General features: G+C 44.2%; 2 protein-coding genes across 4 annotated transcripts in view; one reads left to right on the top strand and one right to left on the bottom strand.

The window, feature by feature from the left end:
- Window positions 1–18,856, top strand: part of psmd1 (proteasome 26S subunit, non-ATPase 1) — a 42,645-nt gene that overhangs the window by 5,249 nt on the left and 18,540 nt on the right. The window contains exons 9-16 of the mRNA XM_010895958.3: window positions 67–195; window positions 464–552; window positions 685–763; window positions 847–1,020; window positions 1,174–1,285; window positions 1,377–1,573; window positions 1,723–1,818; window positions 2,275–2,339. Coding sequence (XP_010894260.1) covers window positions 67–195; window positions 464–552; window positions 685–763; window positions 847–1,020; window positions 1,174–1,285; window positions 1,377–1,573; window positions 1,723–1,818; window positions 2,275–2,339 — 941 coding nt within the window. The remainder of the gene's footprint in view (window positions 1–66; window positions 196–463; window positions 553–684; window positions 764–846; window positions 1,021–1,173; window positions 1,286–1,376; window positions 1,574–1,722; window positions 1,819–2,274; window positions 2,340–18,856) is intronic.
- On the bottom strand, window positions 4,611–17,734 carry htr2b (5-hydroxytryptamine (serotonin) receptor 2B, G protein-coupled). Of its 3 annotated transcripts, none has more exons than XM_010895956.5 (4): window positions 17,272–17,734; window positions 15,671–16,293; window positions 8,422–8,622; window positions 4,611–6,324 (listed from the first exon to the last, which is right to left on the bottom strand). In XM_010895956.5, exons 2-4 carry the CDS (start codon window positions 15,930–15,932, stop codon window positions 5,402–5,404), a joined length of 1,386 nt encoding a protein of 461 aa, XP_010894258.1. In that variant the 5' UTR covers window positions 15,933–16,293; window positions 17,272–17,734; the 3' UTR covers window positions 4,611–5,401. The 3 variants fall into 3 exon arrangements, with proteins under 3 accessions (XP_010894258.1, XP_010894259.1, XP_034149621.1); XM_010895957.5 differs by having other exon boundaries at window positions 15,671–16,290; XM_034293730.1 differs by lacking the exon at window positions 17,272–17,734 and having other exon boundaries at window positions 4,612–6,324; window positions 10,265–15,758.

The raw sequence follows: 18,856 nt of genomic DNA, 5'->3' as shown, positions 1-18,856 counted from the left end.
TGTGGAGCGCTGTTGACCGTTTTGAATGATGATATCAACCGGTCTGCCATGCCTCTGCTTGCACAGAAGGACGAGCCTAAGGACCAGAACGCAAAGATGATTAAAATTCTCAGTGGAGAAATGGCCATTGAGTTGCATCTGCAGTTCCTCATTCGGAACAACAACACAGATCTAATGATCCTCAAGAATACAAAGGTAACGAATGCCAGGCTTCACGAGTGTTGGATACAAGTTGCATTTAAAATAATGCATGTTGTGGTGGGGTGCCCGGTAACCGTGAGGTTGCTGGTTTGAATCCCTGAGATATAAAAGTTTAATTTGTTGTTGTGCCCTTGAGCAAGAAACCAATAACCACCTCCTTTAGGTTGCTCTGGGATGAAAGCATCTGCTTAAATGGCTGAAAATGTGCCGTGAGATCGAAGGGCCTGTGCTCAAGTCTTGTTTCTTTGCTTGCCTGTTCTAGGATGCAGTACGGAATTCGGTGTGTCACACAGCCACGGTCATAGCCAATTCCTTCATGCACACAGGGACCACCAGTGACCAGTTCCTCAGGTACAGGCGCACCGCTGTAACGTATGGTCCCAACCTAGGGAACGTTTGCCTTTTGTTGTGATGTTGGTGACAGGACATTAAGGGACAAGCAGTATTTGAATATCTTGTGTGTTTTATTCATTACTTTAACAGGGAGAACTTGGAGTGGCTTGCACGGGCCACCAACTGGGCCAAATTCACAGCCACAGCGAGTCTTGGTGTCATTCACAAGGTAAACTTCTTCCGGAACAGTGTAAACCCTGTTTGGTTGTAAGACTTTGAACATGTCTTTTCAACAACGCTGCATATTTTCAGGGCCACGAAAAAGAGGCTCTGCAGCTGATGGCCACCTACCTGCCCAAGGACACCTCTCCCGGATCAGCCTACCAGGAGGGAGGAGGTCTGTATGCCCTTGGGCTGATCCATGCCAACCACGGTGGTGACATCATCGACTACCTGCTTAGCCAGCTCAAGAATGCCAGCAACGATGTGAGTGGCAAAACGCAGACACGCCACCTTTCCCATCTCCAAATGCAACCTGAAAGTGCTTTAGTGCTTGAAAGCAATAAAGAGAGAATGCCAAGAGGCCGGTTGATCTGTGACCGCCGTCCTGTTAGTTTCACGCTCTCTCTCTTCCCACAGATCGTCCGTCACGGCGGGGGTCTGGGTCTGGGCCTGGCTGCCCTGGGAACGGCCCGGCAGGATGTGTACGACCTGCTGAAGTCCAACCTCTACCAGGACGACGCAGTCACAGGTATGTCCATAGGCGCGCCCTGTCTCATGCCGGTCCGGGATTTGTTTTTGATGCTGCCGTGCTCACGTCCCCATCTCCTATCCCCCCCCAGGCGAGGCGGCGGGTCTGGCCCTGGGGCTCGTCATGCTGGGCTCCAAGTCGGCCCAAGCCATCGAGGACATGGTCGGATACGCCCAGGAGACGCAGCATGAGAAAATCCTGCGCGGCCTGGCCGTGGGTATCGCCATGGTGATGTACGGGCGCATGGAGGAGGCCGACACGCTTATCGAGAGCCTCTGCCGGGACAAGGTAACGGGCGGACTTGGCGCGCGGGTGTCCTTCCCCCGTCCAGGGAATGAATCCTTCTGTCGCGTGAACTACCCCACCCCCGCCAGCTCTTTTCAGCGTCATAGCGGCTGTCGTCTGAGCTCTGCGTTCTGTCTCTCTGTGTTATCCAGGACCCCATCCTGCGGCGTTCCGGCATGTACACGGTGGGAATGGCATACTGCGGCTCCGGGAACAACAAGGCCATCCGACGCCTGCTGCATGTGGCTGTAAGTACCCGTCGTCAGGGAACCGGGCGACGCTGCCGCCAGCCAGGCTGTGAAGTGTTGCCGTTTCCAGGGCTGTTATGACAGTTTGTGTACCGGGTTATTATTCACAGTAATCGGGTTTCTCTTGTAGTGCAGAAAGCCTTTGTTGATTGATGAGCTCTGTTCTTACTGGCTGGGGCCACGGTGGAATTGGCGTCCTTTCAGACAGCGGTTCGCCCTGGCTACCGTTAGAAAGATTGAACTTTCGCTTGGGCTCTTCGTGAACGAGGGATATAGGCTCGCAGAAAATATTTGTGGTCTTGGCTGATGGTATTTTTGCACGGGTTGCTGTGTGTTCTTTACCTTGTTAACGCCTGGCTTTCAACCTCGCTGTGTGTTCTTTACCTTGTTAACGCCTGGCTTTCAACCTCGCTGTGTGTTCTTTACCTTGTTAACGCTTGATTCTCCGCCCGTCAGGTGAGTGACGTGAACGACGACGTCAGGAGGGCCGCGGTGGAATCTATCGGATTCATCATGTTCAGGTAAGGCCTCGGGCCCGTTGAAATCCCCCGTCCGCCCAGTAGGGGTCCCCAGAAGTTTAGCCCCAGTGGCCTCGCCGCTAGCCCCAGCCGGCGCTCACGCTGATTAATCAGCCCTGTGCGTTGTATACACAAAGGCAGGCATTCCTCCCATGACCAAGACATACTTTCCAAATGCGTTTGGAGAGAGCATCTTCGAATGGGTATCGCTGGCAGTTTTATGTAGCCTCCGGACCCTCATCCCCGGCTGTTAAAACATCCAAAACAAACAGTGAGATAGATGTCTTCCGCCCCGGTCTCAGGTTAGACGGGGCTTTTCCGCTCATGATTGCCGCTCAGGCCGTTATCCACCGTAGGTCTTGAGGTTAAACCACTTTTCCAAGCTCCACGTTCCCCCAACAACTGTGGTTTTAACATGTCCTTACCACAGCCTGTGGAATTCTTACCTTGGCCCTGGAATAAATGTTGTCTGAACACTGTTTTAGGTTATAAGGTGGCAACGCTGATTTGGGTTGTGAGTAGCCAATCCTCTGTTAGGTTGTGAGTAGCCAAGTGAAGTTCGGTTTTCCTCCAGGCCTTTTTTATTTCTTTCTTCCCTAAACACTGGTTGTCATTTGGAAAAACCGACACAGTTAAGGTTTTGCAGAAACATTTCAGAAAGGCAATTTGTTACACGAAGACCCTGTCAACCACTCTTGTTTTGGTTTATGAAATGGTTTCAGGTGGTCTTGTCAAGTTATATTAAGTGCAGTTCACAATGACGCGTTGAAGTGATTTTACTCACGAGTAAACATGTCGTTGCATCCTTATCGCTCGACCTACCTCAGACAGTTACATCCTAACCCAAAACTGTCGGCCCTCTTAAGTGATTCTCGTGTGTGAATGATGAACACCTCTGTCAAATGGAAGACTGTTTTTGCGCTGAGGTTCTAATCACTTCCTGGCCTGTACTTTAAGGGTTGTTCGGTGATCAAAGACATTAGCTTTCATTGTCTTCTTACTGAGTCACACATTCTTTTTTTCTGTCTGTTTACTGAGACTCATCACTCATTCTCTGACATTAATTTACGCATCGGCCTGCGCTGTAGCACTAAACAGCACACCCGGCCAAGCAGGGGGAACATGAGGGAAGGGGGTGTAGTCTGTGTGTGTGTGGGGGGGGGGGGGGTACATTTTAAGCCCAAAAAAGGCTATGCGATATTCCCGTGATCAATTGGCTGTTAGATAAACCTTGTTTAAATCCTTCCTGTGTTTAGAGAGCCTCCTGAGCTGCAACAATTCAGCCGAGCTCCTCCTCAGCCTTCCACCCCTCCTCCCGTGGCTACCGGGCCCCCCTTTTTACAGTCACGGGAAGCCAGGGTGTTGTGCTCAGAGGCTCTTTCTCTGAGTTAGACTGAGGTTAAAGGTCAAGGGAACTCCTTCCGCTCTGAGGGGTCATGGGTGTATTCCACGTGATCGCCGAACTATGCTTTGGATTATTATAATTTTTTACATTTCAGTTCTGTATAAGCCACACACGAGCCCCCTGTGTTGTATTTCAATACCGGCTCGTTCTCTGGTATTTCCTGTTATAGAATATTCTGCGCAATACCTTTAAAGATACAGTCTGGAATCTTTGGCCACTTGTTGTTAAAAACTAGCCTAAACAGGTAATTGGAAATTGTCTAGTTTGTGTATAGTATATGGCTATGTGCATTTTGTCATCAGAACCACCAGCTTTCTGACTGAGAATTTTATGAATGAGGCACAAATAACTGCATATTACACATCCAGCTCAAAATTGGGGGTGTTTACAAAAAACGAGTCTTCAAAAAGATTCTTTCATTTGTTGAATTTACCAAAAAACAGAACACCCTTTAAGGTTTATTAGATTCTTTTTTTGTGTGTGTGTGATGTCACACTGGGGTGGATTATTAATGTATTTTTTTGTTTTTTTTTTACCGATCTTTTATGGCCACTCATGAAACATTCATGACAGTACGCACTCACCTTAAAGATTCAGGCTCCTGGCAGACACTGTTTGTGATTATAAAGTAAGTTAACACAGTGGTTTATGGTGTGTTTATTTTGGCTGCCTTGTCCAATAAGCGTTGCCTCTTTTATTACCATCCCAGCACAGAGACCTCATTAAAACCTCTTGATGAAAGTGAAACCCTGGAACGGTCATTTTGTCCACAAGCATTTTTAGAGAAAAGACAACGCAGTCTTTGTAGTAAAATAATAACCTGGTTTGTAGTACCAACATCTTACTAAAAATAAAAGATCTTTAAGAAAGGATACCATTTGCACTTTCCTTTTATCCAAGCTGTTTTATATGTTTATGAACCAGCACTTTATGCTCAATACATATCCATCTGTTGTCTGACAAGCTTCCCCCTTGCAAAGATTTTGTCTTTGTTCACTTCACATAATCCACTTGAATCCGTGACTCTTTGAGAGAATAAGACCTGTGACAATACAACAAAGCTGTTTTTAATATTTATAAAAGCATTTACCAAAACCTTGTTAAAATGGGTGGAATTTTATAAAGCATTTTTTTTCTTTTCTGAGCTCTGTGTAACATAGATGCTGAAGGGCTAGTTCATGAGGTGTGTCCTCTTGATAGTTAAGCACGTCATCCCCATGGAAATTGTCCATAGCCGGGACCCGAATAGCCCAAGGTGACCGGATTAGCATTGGAAATACACAGTGTATCCACAAAGAGAGTGTCCAGACAGTCGTCTCTCATATTTTGCTTGCTGTCTCCTTTAGGACTATCCACCCTGAGCTTTTATCGGGTCTTGTTTTCAGGGCCACATGCCCAATGCACCTTTTTGCGGTCTGATTTCACGTGTCACATAGTGTTCAGCCAACTCTGTACGGAATTTAATGGCCTCATTTTTTTGGCCTAACAGTTTCACAGAAATCCCCATCTCTCTTCCGTTCCTTCATGTGAGTGCACTCATATGTTGATGAGCGCAGAAACTGCGAGAAACGTTCATGTAATCTGACATGGTCAGTCCCCTACACGTCTCTTCCTGGCACCGATTGTTTCCCTTTTGGCATCTGCATTTTCCATAAAAACTCTACACGTAGCTGACGTGCTCTTCGGGTTTGCGGTCTTCGTTCTCTGTAAGAAGCAGCGTATCCAGTAAGACGCCGTTGGAGGACTGCATGTGCGCTTGCCGTCGCCTCAGTGGGCTCTGATAGCTCACCGGCCCTATTCCGTTCTTCATGCCCCGTTTCATGAACAGCTTGGAGTTCTCCGCCACTGATGAACGGAAGGAGATCCGCGTCACATTCCTGCAGCCGTGCTGTTCGCTCCCGCGTCTGGATTGGCTGTTGCCGGTTCGGCCGTAGTCGCAGGTGATGTAGCGCGTGAACGCCTGGCGGAAGGTCTTGTTGAAGAGCGTGTAGACCAGTGGATTGATGCCCGACGACACGTAGCCCACCCACACAAAGATCTCCATCAGACGGCCAATCACGTCGGGGTTGCAGCTGCCGCACAGCACCGAGGCGACATTGGTGATGAAGAACGGACACCACATGACCACAAACAGCAAGAAGACTATGCCCAGCACCTTGGAAGCCCGCTGCTCGTTGGTCAGGTTCTGCATGCTCTTTTTGCCCATGGTGGACATGCGACGTATCGGGACGTCTTCACACTTCACTGGGTTCGAGGGAGCGGTGGGGTTTCCCGGCAGTTTCTCAACTGCAGGAGAAGCCATGGTCTGATCCCTCTGAAAGACTGTAGAGATGGCTGGGCGAGTGAAGCGCTGGATGACCTTCGACCTAAGCAGGAAGGCTTTCTTGCGCAGCACTTGGATAGTGAGCAGGTAGATGACCATCATTATGGTCAAGGGGATGAAGAATGCTGTCATTGAGCCGAACATGATGAACTCCCGGAAGCTGTCTGGTTTCAGGAGGCAGGTGTGGTTGCTGTTAAAGGTGACGTTGTTCGGGAGATGGTAGTTTCTCAACCCCTTGATGGGAATGGGGACTGCAATACCTGTGTGATAGAGGAATGTGGTCAGAGAGATCATGAATCCAAAAGGTTTAAATGATGAATGACTGGATTGTGTTGCATTCAGCGTTTGTAGGGAGTAGACTAAATATCATTTTTACACAGTGGTCACTTTATCCTGCGTTTTGGTTTTTTATTTTTCTGCTGAACACAATCTTTCCGTCTGCTTGTAAAATGGGTAATGCTTTCACGACTGAGAACTTGCTACTCCTGGAGGTTTTCAATATTTGCCTAAAAACCCAATAAACAAACCATTACATCCTCCGCTATAATTAACCTGTGGGGCATGAGTGGGTGTGGTATCTGGCCACTATGTCACATCTAAGGGTTGTTCTTAGACATGACTGTAAAGTGTTTTAGAACTATCAAATGCAGACACATTCTCATCATAGTTCCTCTGAAATGCGGCCTGTATAGTACATCTTTCAGCCATTCTGAGTTTGAAAGACCCAGTATATTTATTTAACCTTGTATTTTGCTAGGCAAGTCAATTTAGAACATATTCTAATTTGGAATAACAGCCTGGCAGGAGGCAAAAAAGGCCTTCTGTATAATACTGTACCAGTGAGAAAACAACCTGGACGAAGATACTCTAAGTGCTGCTTGCGTAACTCTGAAGCGGTCATCTGGTTTTGCTCAGCAAACGAAAGTCAAAATGAGTTGTCCAGGGTGGTTCAGCAATGCGCGTATACTGTGGAAGCATTGGTTTGAATTGGGCCCACATCTGTCTGATCACAACGCTGGGGGTATTTCTCTGTCTATTAAAGCCTCAAAACATGTTTAAAATGTAACATAAAATGTTGTTCCATGACCTCCAGCGCTAATGTTTGGCTGAGCACTGTGATATCGGCACGGCCGTCTCCCCAACTTCAGTCAGAGGAACCGCCTGGGCTGAAGATGTTAGTGCTTGGGGTGTCTCGTTTCCGTGTTCTATTTACCCTTGGGGTCACTAGCCAGTTATCCACAATACACTTTCTGGCAAGGGAAGACCCTGAAGTGAAACCCCAGAAGTGAAACCCCAGAAGTGAAACCCCAGTCATCTCAATCTGGAACATTAATGTTTGTTTTCAAACTCGACTCATCCCGTTTGGGTGTGATATCTTTTTTTTTTATTGAGCAAAAAATGGGGAAACAGGCCTAAGTCTGAAATGACCAGGTATAAAAGATCCCCTGTGTGAAGATGATTCCTCTGAATCTGCGGCCCGATCTCTGCTTTCTTCATAGTCAAATGTTTGTGCTGATCAGTTGCCCTCAGCTTTATCCCCTTTTAAGTCTGACACTCAACGGCCTCACAACCTCGCTTTCCAAAACCGAACAACACGTCTTTTCGAAAGATAATTGTAGATTCCTGTCTCTTCCGTGGTACTTTTTGAAATGTTTGTTGTGAGTTGTTAAAAGAGCCCTAAAATTTGGATGTGGTTTGAAGGTGGGTTTGTCTGGACTGTTATTTTGGTGGAGAAACCTTTCAATGAATGGTTGACCCGTAACATTGAAGCAGGATTTGTTTTTGGCTTTGTAATGCTCAAAGATGGGAGACGCTTTGCAGTTGCCTTACTTATTTTGTTTGGACACGATTTGCAACGGTGGGGATGTGAAGTGAACTCTTCACACTTTCATGTTACGCAATGTTTTTGAATCGTTCTCTAGTTGTTCAACTGGGTTTTCCCACAGATCTACTGGATTACTATCACTGTGTGTCAGTAGTTCTCTGACAACTCTGCCACACTCAGTGTGAACAGTTTGATGGCTTTGGCTTTATTTTCTGACCGCACCTGGCTTTCTTTTCTGAAAATGAACCAGTCTTCTCACTGATGACAAGCAATTGTACAACTGCAGCCTAAAAAAATCCAATTGTTTAGTCACTTAAAGGGTTTTATCCTGAGTGACAGGAGCGATTGGGGTTAAGTGCCATGGTCACAGGGGAAAAACCAAACCCCCCCCATTTGGTTTAGGTTTTGAACCTTTTAGTTATGGCCCAAATCCCTTGACCACTGCCTGTTTGCCAACCCTTGATCAAGCCAACCCTTTTTAATGACTGATCGCAGCGCAGATCCAAAAAGAATTATCCACAGAGCAACTTACCAATGGATATGAGCCACACCGCTGCTATCTTGGCCAGGGCTTTGGCCCTGGACTTATACTGGCTGTGCTGTATGGGTTTCTTGATGGCGATGTAACGGTCTAGTGAGATGGCACACAGGTGCATGATGGATGCTGTGGAGAACAGGACGTCCAGGAAGAGCCAGATTGGACAGAGGAACTCCGGAAGAGGCCACCCTGAATCTGAGACACAGGGAACAAGAAGAATTGGATTGTTAGGTTCTCTCGTTAGCTTTCTACAAAACCCTTGTTAATAGACAATTTGTTTCAACACTTCAGGCACCATGGTGACAGCGGTGCTATGTTTCTAATGCCCGTAACCCTTGCTTGTCATCAGTTTAGATTTCTGTGACTAAACCGTTATGATTTTCTTAAAAAAAAAATCAAATAAATGTAACTTCAGTTTATAGTCATTTTGGGATTATTCATATCGTATTATGTAAGTGAACATGATTCCAGCTTTCCGTAAACAACAGATGTAGCCTGTTCTTAACATTGGCATCTATTTCTTCTGCTAAACTGAATGATATTCTCATGACTCTGCAAACAGAGATTGCCTGTAAATGTCAGAATGAAAGGTGAAAATCCAGGATATTCGTCAAAAGTTTGCTTTTTGGTGGCCCATCCTCACTTCTTAATTTTTGTGTCCTGTGATATTTGCATGTAAATGGGCAGGATCGTATTACACTGAACATTAGCACCGCGAAATATGTATTTTTTTTGTCATGTTATTTGGTTGTTTTGCTTGTACTTCATGACTTGGTCATTAGTACAGTGGGTATTGTAAGTATCCCTGTCCCAGATGTTTTTTCCCCAAATTTTGCTACATTAAATAATGGCAAAGTGGCCTATGAAGAGTTAAATATATCAATTTTGTAAAGGAGCCTTCATAGTGCTCAGCAACCTAAGGCTTTACCTTCAGGCAGTATATTCTGCTGCCATGTTTTTACTTTAGTGCCTGGTAGCATGCGGGATGTTTTCTATTTCTATGAAAAAACTACAGTCTTAATCCATCCCCCATAGTCCCATGTCACACACAGTGGATTCAGAATATTATTTAAATATTATTTCACTCAGAATGAGTCCATGTAGCGAGTGGTTCATTAAGCTAAGTTTTATTCCTGAACTCATTTGGGCTGACCTAAACTAATGGGATGCAGCAGTAATTTTGTATTAATTTTCACATGGAAATTGTGGAATATTTTTTATTTAGGTTAAATTGCATAAAACAATCACAATTCACATCCTGCTTTTTTACATGCAAGCCTTTTATGCCCCCTGTAAGATACTAAGCTATCACACATTTTCCTATTGTATGTACTTAATATTATTAATAATAATGCTATTAATACTACTACTACTACTACTACTACTACTACTACTACTACTACTACAAGTACAACCATCATAATAATAATAATACTTTTATTATTATGTAAATAGACTGTCCTTCTGGACTGTTAGTTTTTTCCTCTTGGGCGTGTTCTACTAGAACTGAAATGGACACTTCTTACCCATTTAATTGGTGTCCAATGAACATGATTTCTGGGGCTTTGTTCAGCTTGAAGCACCACTTAACCTTTTTCTACTTATTTTTTTTTTATTGAGAAATATTTTCAGGGAGATATTTAAATAAACTCTGATGGGTACTTTCTTAGAGTATATTTTTGTGGGTCTTTTGTAATTGCTGTCATCTGTGTCCACTTAACATGGGCAAATATTTTATTTCTTTTTTCTACCTCTGTAGGAATAAGCTCATACTCTAAATGTATTTGATGTAACGGTGATATTGTGTGCTTAGACCAGGTTTTATAAATCAACCTACCGGCGAGCTGCAAAGGTGGAGTTAAACCGGACGTCTTCAAGCATTGTTATTGTCATTATGAAAATCGTTATTATTGCTTCTGAAAATGTCCAGTAAATACCAGGATATAAACCCTTTTTTCCTGCGCCGTTGATGTATCTCAGACTTTCTGATTACACATTGCATATGAAGCCCCATACTTTATATGGGAGTTCTCTATATATATTGTCTGCCTTTGTACACTCATCCTGGATCTTTTAATGGTTGATCCGCTCAGCACTTGGGAGTTACATGCTCTTCCTCTATGATAAAGATGCCTTGCTTGACGGCGGACGTCCTGATGGATGAAAGTTATCATTGTCTTCTTTTGATGGTGATAACAACATCTTTACCAATGTCTACTCGGTGCTGAGGTCAAGGCTGTGTTTATTCATAGACTGCGTTGTTTTTGTGTTAAGCTTAACGTTCACTTGATCGTTGTGGAGGATGGTCAAAATTGTGTTTTTTTCCTCATAGAAAATTCCCAGGGTACTCCGAATGAATTATGGTGAAGTTTCGGGCTTAGACTGTTCTGGTTGAGCACTTGGAGTTCTAAGCCTACTGTCATGTTTGGGAAGACGAGGCAAATCCGAGGTTTAATCATCGAATGGACAGGCTCTTGCTCATTAGTGAAGGGTTAGAATGTTCTGTCTTTTATCCCCCCTGGTTTTGTCCACTTCTGTGACACTTACAGGCATGTGGGCTATTCCCTGTGATAGTGATTTTTATTCCGCTTACTCTGGAGGTGAAGTGAACAATGTTTCCGGCGCTGCATGGTCTTGTGCCCCCTAGATTGTGCCAAAGCCCAAATATATTTCAAGTAAACATTTATCTCTGCCTTTTGATAAACATGTCGCCACGGTTAGGGTCTAATAGCCTTTCTTAATGGTTGTCTATGGCCGTCCAAGCCTTATCCGGCAGTATATTTAGGTTAACATTGTAGTCCGTCTGCTGCACATCTTTTTAAACAGTGGAACTCATTTACATTTTCACTGTGTTGATTGTTAGCGTCATGCCCATGTGCCGGGCAGATGTGGAACAGGCTGTCTGAATGTCTTACAACTCTTATAGCTGTAAGTTGTGCACTGGCCATGTCCTCCTCAGTAAAAGGTTTCATGTCGAAGGAGGTTGTAACTGTTACGTTTGTGAATCTTATTAATATTTCGAACAAGGTGCTGGTGTCCAATGCGAGTGCATTGATTTTAACTCCTCTCGAAGCTGGACCTTAAGATGGACAGGAAGAGATTTTTCCAGGCAGGCGCAAAAGAAAGCGAGTTGAAGAGTTGTTCGAAAACTGAGAGTTATTAGCGCTTCCGCTAACCTTTCCTATATATTTTTTTTTATGTTTTAAGCAAATGTAACTCCTTTGGTTTATTTGTAGTTTGGACTGTCTTGGCAGGGATATATTAGCCGTGACAATACACTGGTTATGTAACCTTTAATCTGTAACATGTCGTTCCCGTCCTCTGGACAGTTTCAGGTGATGTTTGGTTATTAACTCTGAGCCTTTCTCTCCTCTGCCTGCACACGCTGTTCCCTGCTACAGTGTGTCGTACATGTTCTCTGGTAAATTTCAGGTGGAACTTTAGCGCTGATCCTCCCCTCGTTTCCCCTCACTGTTGTCAGCCCCTCCAGCACGGTTCTATCCCGGTTCCAACTGCCCCTCCCTATGAGTGCCTCTAAAAAGGCCCAGTGTCAAAACACTAAACTCCTGTTTATGTCTGTTTACGTTCCCCTGACCTCCTCTTTGTGGTGTCCTGCCGGGAGGGATCCGCGGAGGAACAACTGCTGCACTGACGTATCTTGTGTACATTTAGTAGATTCAGACATACACCTGTCTGCACAAGTAAACCCTGCAAACACCTGTACAACAGATACACAAACGCAGCGTCTTGGGGGAGACACTTGTCATTTTTTATTTTTTTGTCTTGTGTTAGTTGGAGCCATGGGCCTTTTTGTCGGAAAGGCAGTTGGATCTACTCCTGGGTTCAGAACTAACACCCTCTTAAATACACGGGGATATACTCGCGTTGTCCTGGTTCAGATTTAACACCCTCTAGAATACACTGTTCTACTGTCTTTGTCCAGGTTAAATACACTGGGATTGATCTACACTGTAAATAGAAGCACATTGCCATGATTTCTTGATTTTGTTAATTCCGACCTTACTTTGCATCTAGCCCCAAATGGAATGCATTAGGATGTTATGGAAGGGAGCAGGCTTCCCCGCTGTTTGCACGGCACATATGGTCCTTATGTTTTCCGAAAATGCAATTGAGGTCAGATCTCTGCTAAGCAAAGACAAGATGGTGTGTCTGCCTCTCTCGCAGGGCAGTTTACTTCAAACAGAACAAATGAGAAGTAATTGCCTGGCTGAAGTTTTGTGTCAAGAGAGCAGACAGCAAATACAGAAGGCTGTATTTAACTCCGCACCTTGCAGGCCAGCTGTATTTCTCCAGCTATGTCACTTTTTCCCGTCTTGTGTCTAGATATCAACCCACACCCCTGTTAGCCCTTGCAAATCTCTTGTTGTTCTTCTTACCTCCCATTTCTAACTCAAACTCTGCAGACGTGGTTATCAAGATCTTTGTGTCTGATAAGGCTGTCATTAGGCAATGATTACATAGCCGAAGGAATTAACTTGTGTATGCTTAGCTGTCTCTTGCCTTTTTTGTCTGCTATAATTTGTTTATGGATAGCAGAAAATTCTGGCATACAATTTTTTACTTGACCGTTCATACAGTATTCAGAACCCTTGCCGTGACACTCCATATCGAGCGCTGATGCATACCGTGTTTTATTTTTTTTTCTCATCCTTGACATTTCTCTGACTTGTTTTGGAGTCCCATCTGTGGCAAATTCAGTTGTTTGGAAATGTACATGCCTATCTACATAACGTATCACACTTCACAGTGCATGTCGGAGCTTAAGCCAGGAAGTCCAAGGATCTGTGGACATCTAAGAATTGTGTGTGGGGTAGGTTATAAAAAGAATTGACATTCCCCAGGATTTGGTTAAATGGAAAAAAGGTTTGACCCACCAAGACTCTCCCTTTGGCTGGTTGTCCAGCCAAACCAAGTAACCTGGCAAGAAGGGCCTTGATCAGGGTGGTGACCAAGAACCCAATGACCACTTTACCTTTCAGATCTTTAGAGTTTCTCTGCAGGGATGTGAGAACATACCTGAAGGACCACCATCTCTGCAGCTCTCCATTATTCAGGGCTTTATGGCAGTGGCTAGGTGGGGGCTGGTCCTGAGTAAGAGGCATATGACATGCTGCATAGAGTTTACAAAATGGCCCTTAGTCTGAGCGCGTGATGACAAAGATTCTCTGGTCTGATGAGACCAACATCAAACTATTAGTCCTGAATGCCAAGTGCATGTTCTTACTGTTCATCACCTGGCTAATGCGTCTCTGTGATGAAACGTGGTGGGAGTATCATGTTATAGGGATGCTTCTGACCATCAGGGGCTGGGAGGCTGGCTGAGATTTAAGAAAGGGTTAACGGAGCAGAAGGCAGACAGGTCCTTGAAAACCTGATCCACAAAGCACATGACCTCAAACTGGGGTGATAATTAATCTTTCAGCATGACAAGCACACAGCCAAGACAATGCTGGAGTGGCTTCGGGACAAGCCTGTGAATGTCCCTGAGTGGCCCATACAAAGTCAGCGCTTGAACCCTTTTACACATCTGTGAGGAGATCTGAAGAATGCGGTTCACTGATGTTCCTTATCCAATCTGACAGGGCTTGAGGGGATCTGCAGAATAGGAAAAACTGTGCAAAGCTGGTACAGGCATACCCAAGGAGCTTCTAAGCTGTGATCGCTGCCAAATGTACTTCTACAAACTTCTAATCAAAGGGTCTGAATACTTATGTGCATGAAATCTGTTTATTTTCAGTAAATTGGCCTAAATTTCTGATTTGTCATTATGTGGCATTGTGGGTAGGTTGGCTGTAGAAATGGTTTAATCAATTGTAAGTATAGTCTATAACACAACACAACCTGGAGAAGGCGTATGAATACTTTCCGAAGGCAGTGTATATACAGTGGACCTTTCCATTGTGTTACAAAATGAATTCAGAATGGGATTCAATAGGAGTTGTTGCCATCTTGAACATGAAAAGACATTAAAAGAAAATCCAAAGTAAGGTTTTTCAAAGCACCAATCACAGGTAAGATATAAGAACACTTCCAATTCATTGAATATGCCCCAGAGGACAGTAAAGTAAATTAAGAAATTGAGAGAATGTGGCTCTTCTGTGAATCAATCTTGAAACTGAGTATCTGGGCAAGAAGGCCGCTAAGAACCTTAAGGCAACTTTAAAGGAGTTACAGTCTGGCATGGCTGAGCTGGGAGACACTGCGCACTTGCCACGCTGCATCACAGAAGTGACCTTTATAGGAGAGTGGCAAAAAGAAAGACATTATTCAAAACAACTGACATCACATCTCAGCTAGAGTTTGCCAGAAGTCATGTGGGACATTGAGGACCAAGTGGAAGATTTCTGTGGTTTGATCAGACAAAATAGTGCTCAACTTTGAGGCCAAAAATGAGGCTCTATGATTGCCGGAAGCCACACATTATCCTGAAAACACCATCCCTCCCATGAAGCATGTTTGTGGCAGCATCATGCTATGGGGATGCTTCTCTGCATCAGGGTGTGTATGATTGGGAAGATACAGGGCAATGGATGTAGCTAAGGACAGCTGAAGTCTGAAGAAAATCTGCTGGAGTCCTGGGAATTGGGGAAGGATTCATCTTCCATCAGGACAATGACCCCAAACATACAGTCAAAACAACACGAGTGAAAAACAAAAAGATGAATGTCCTAGAGTTTCACAGTCCTGTGACCTCAATCCAAATGAGAGTATGTGGAAAGACTTGAAAGTTACTGTTTGCCAAATGTCCCCCTCCAACTTAACAGAACTTGAGCAGTTTTGCCAGAAAGAATGGGCTAACATAGCTGTGTACAGATGAGCGATGTATTCAAATATACTCATGGCTGTAATTGCTGCCAAAGGTGCCTTTACCATATCTTGATAAAGGCAATTTATTTGTTTTATTTTTGTATTTTAATTGAAACATATTGCTGATATAATTTTTTGCTTTGACATGATCTACTTTTTATGTTGATCTTTGGCACAAACTCCTAATTCACGTTGTAACGCAGTTAAATTTTTCTCTCTATCTCTGTGTTGTTGGCACGGATGAGATCATTCAAATGTAAATCAAGACATTGGTTCCACGATCTGCTCATTTCCTGTTTGCGATCAGTAGATTTGACAACTCAGTGGGGTCTTAGTTACTAGTGGTCAAGTCCAAAGTTTCTAGTGGTCCTTTTTGGTGGCACAGTGAGAGGGCAGCCATGTAGCGGAAACTTACTGTAGAGCACAGTGACCAGGGCCACAGGCATGACCAGAAGGCCCACCAGCAGGTCGGCCACTGCCAAGGACATCAGGAAGAAGTTGGTGGCGTTCTGCAGTTTCCTCTCCAGCGACACTGCCAGGATGACCAGGATGTTGCCCCCGATTGTGGGGATGATGACCATGATGATGAGCAGGGCGGCCCAGCGCAGCGAAGTCCCTGCCACCTCCCCGGGCCCCGAGCTGTTGGCCGCCAGCAGGTCCGCCTCGGGCTGGGACATGCTGATGTGTAGGGGCGACTGGCGTGGGTCGGGGCTCTGCTCTGGCTGTCTCAGGGGGCTTGGTCAGCATGGTCACGGGGTCCCGTGGGCTGGGGCACGGGGTCGGGGTGCAGCGGAGTTGCAACTTGCGGCTAGCGCGCAAAGAGTTCGTGCGGCATATTCCAAATGGCCCGTGTCGCTAGTTGGGAAAAGCCCTGTGGCTCAATGAACCAGTCGACTGATAGGCTTGTTGAGGCAGTAATCCAAGCACAGGTTGTACCTCCGCTGTTAACGGGATGTTAGGTCTGGTGTTGGCCGCGGGACTCTGTCCGGACACCGATGTCTTCTGGTTTGTGTATTCCTTAGAACAGGCCTGGTTCTGCTGAAAGTTTTACAAGGAAACACATTTCAGAATATTAAACCCCTTCCTCTGAGGGAGACAAGCTTCAGTTTGAAGAACTAATTATGTGTGGCATTATTGCTGTGCGATCTTATGGGATTTTCCTTTGTATTTGATTCCGGGACTAAGTAATTAAACAAAACAATTATCGGCTGTATTCACTGCCTGCACGCTTAACCTTTTGAGCATGCTTTTGAACACGGTCGATTTTAAGCAAATATATGTAATCTAAGCAAAAATATTTTGTTTGTGTAGTTAGGAAAATGTATTTTTTTTATAAACATTTACAAATGTTATCTGATGAGGTTTAAAACCATTTCTTTTTATAAAACAAAATGAAATTAAATAATTATTTAAATTACTGAAGTGTGTGTCACTTTTGAACATACACTTCAATTAAGCTTATTGTATATTAACATTTCTCTGTGAAATACAATTTATTTAAAAAATATATATATTTCCCTATCTTTTGGTCTAATTACTTGTAACACATTTAGCTTACTTGTTGCCAATACTAGTGGCATATAGTTCAGTTATTCATGCACAATCATGTTTACCAGTAGTATTTATATACATGTATTTAACACCCCCTGAATATGGCTCCATGCTTTTTTAAATATTTTTTTTTTTATCTCATTCATGTATCTTGTCTTTAATTTCAGGTTTAACGTCCACACTGTGTCTACATTATTTTCATTTCCTTATCCTTAAGCCACCGTTTGAAGCTGCTCACCCCAAACAAACAGCTTCTGTACTTCTTAACTGATAAGATATTTAGTGTCACAGCAAAACTATTTTAGAGAGACGTGCACTGGTCTGTGTGAGATGGTATCGTCTAACGTCAAGACAAGCAATGCTCAGAAATAACGGACAGTTTGTCCAAAACATTTTCTGTAAATGTATTTTGGCAAAATGGTGAAAAAAATAAGAAAATGAATAGTTACTTTCTGAGTATCTTACCTTCACTGTATGAAACACACCTTGTGGTCTCCTTTAGTGGGTCCGGTTCATTAGTGTCACCGTCAGAGACGCTGTCTTCTAACTTTTCAGTCCCCCGGTACACGTTGGATGAACTGTGCTGTCCGTCCACAAACGACTCAATTCCCAGACTTCCAGCCTTTTCCCCTCATCCCTACTCGCGTTTTATACGCAGAACCCCCTCCAGAATCTGAGAGTGTCACAGACAGCCTTGTGAAGTGCCTGGTGTTATCTCCTGTCAGTGCATTCCGTGCTGAGGAATTTCCTTTGTCCCTGTGTACTGGGTGAGCCTTTGGTTTGGAGCCGCAACACCTACAGTGAATGCAGGTTGAAAACTTTCAGATGTCCTCCTCACACCCTCCTCTCTCACTTCATGCCGCTTCTCTCTCTCTCTCTCACCCGTTCCCCCCTCCCACCTGCCTCGCTTACCCATGAGTCAGGCTAAAGAGAAAACGGATGAGCTGGCTGAATGCCAGTATTTCTGGGAGGCGGTTTCCCTCAAAACGACCAACCTACTGTTTATATTTGTCACTTTCTGTTCAGTCTTCCAGGCGGGGCAGGGGATGGAGGTTGGAGGAGGGAGGGGATTGTTAGAGATACAGTCTTAAAGCAGCTCCTTATAAAACAGAGCCCTTTTTAAACTTTTGTGTCAAGGTCTGGCTAGTCTCGTGTGTGTGTCAAGTTAAAAATAGATATGTATCAAAGAAGAACAATATGCTGGATGACATTTGTAATAGAAATCACAATTTTCTTTTTGATTATACATACCCTTTACATTTCCGTATGTATATAATGTATAGTGTGTGTGTGTGTGTGTGTCCCTGTGATTGAATGCTTTCCCTTTGAGGTCTGCAGAACCGCATGCAGAGATGCATTCCATAGTACTTCCATCTTGCTCGTGTGTCCATTTCTCTCCTCTAAATAAACACTCTCTCTCACACACACAAGCCTTTCTTTCTAAATCTTGCTCCAGTCCATGCAACAGGTGGGCCAGGACTTCAGTGCCTGTGTGAGCGTTTTAGCGGCGAGGGCATTTTCTTCTCACTCGTACTGGGCAAAACAACTCTGACGGTGCTCTGATTCATTCTGAACTATGAAACTATAAAGCTGGTTTTTATAGGGGGTGGTCGTTTAGTTAGACTAATACTACATTTAAATAACAACTTTTTCATTGCTAGTTTGGATCATATGACAAAGTAATTTTTGGCCCTGGCAGAGTGAAATCTGGTTTCAGTGTTCCTGTGCAGAGTGCCTCATCGTGATTCTAAAACGTGCATTTAAATAATTACCAAGTTCTTATTTTACAACACCTTTTTGTTTTTTTTTACTTTTATACAGTTTTTCTCCCCAATTTGTGTTAAAATTGGTTTAGCCCTGCTTCAGCGCAGCAACTCCATGCATGCTCGCTTAATGTCGCAATATTCTTCTCCAAAGCATGATGCCATTCTGGGTGTTACCACTTTGCTTTTCAACTAGAAAGCATATCCCAGAATCCTAATGCTCCAGATGAATGCACTGTCCAGCCTTCCATCTTCTTTTTAGCTTGTAGCTACTGAAGCTGCTACAC

The sequence above is a fragment of the Esox lucius genome, chromosome 8 (assembly GCF_011004845.1).
Source record: "Esox lucius isolate fEsoLuc1 chromosome 8, fEsoLuc1.pri, whole genome shotgun sequence".
Lineage (NCBI taxonomy): Eukaryota > Metazoa > Chordata > Actinopteri > Esociformes > Esocidae > Esox > Esox lucius.
Note: the sequence above shows the minus strand (reverse complement) of the source record. Positions and strands in the feature narration are given on the sequence as shown.

Bases quoted from the DNA above. Each gene is read 5' to 3' on its own strand.
- htr2b (XM_010895956.5), bottom strand. From the start codon at position 15,932: ATGTCCCAGCCCGAGGCGGACCTGCTGGCGGCCAACAGCTCGGGGCCC. The intron at 8,623-15,670 runs GTAAGTTTCCGC...CCTGTGTCTCAG, and splicing joins CCTGGTCACTGTGCTCTACA to ATTCAGGGTGGCCTCTTCCG. The intron at 6,325-8,421 runs GTAAGTTGCTCT...TCTATCACACAG, and splicing joins GGTGTGGCTCATATCCATTG to GTATTGCAGTCCCCATTCCC.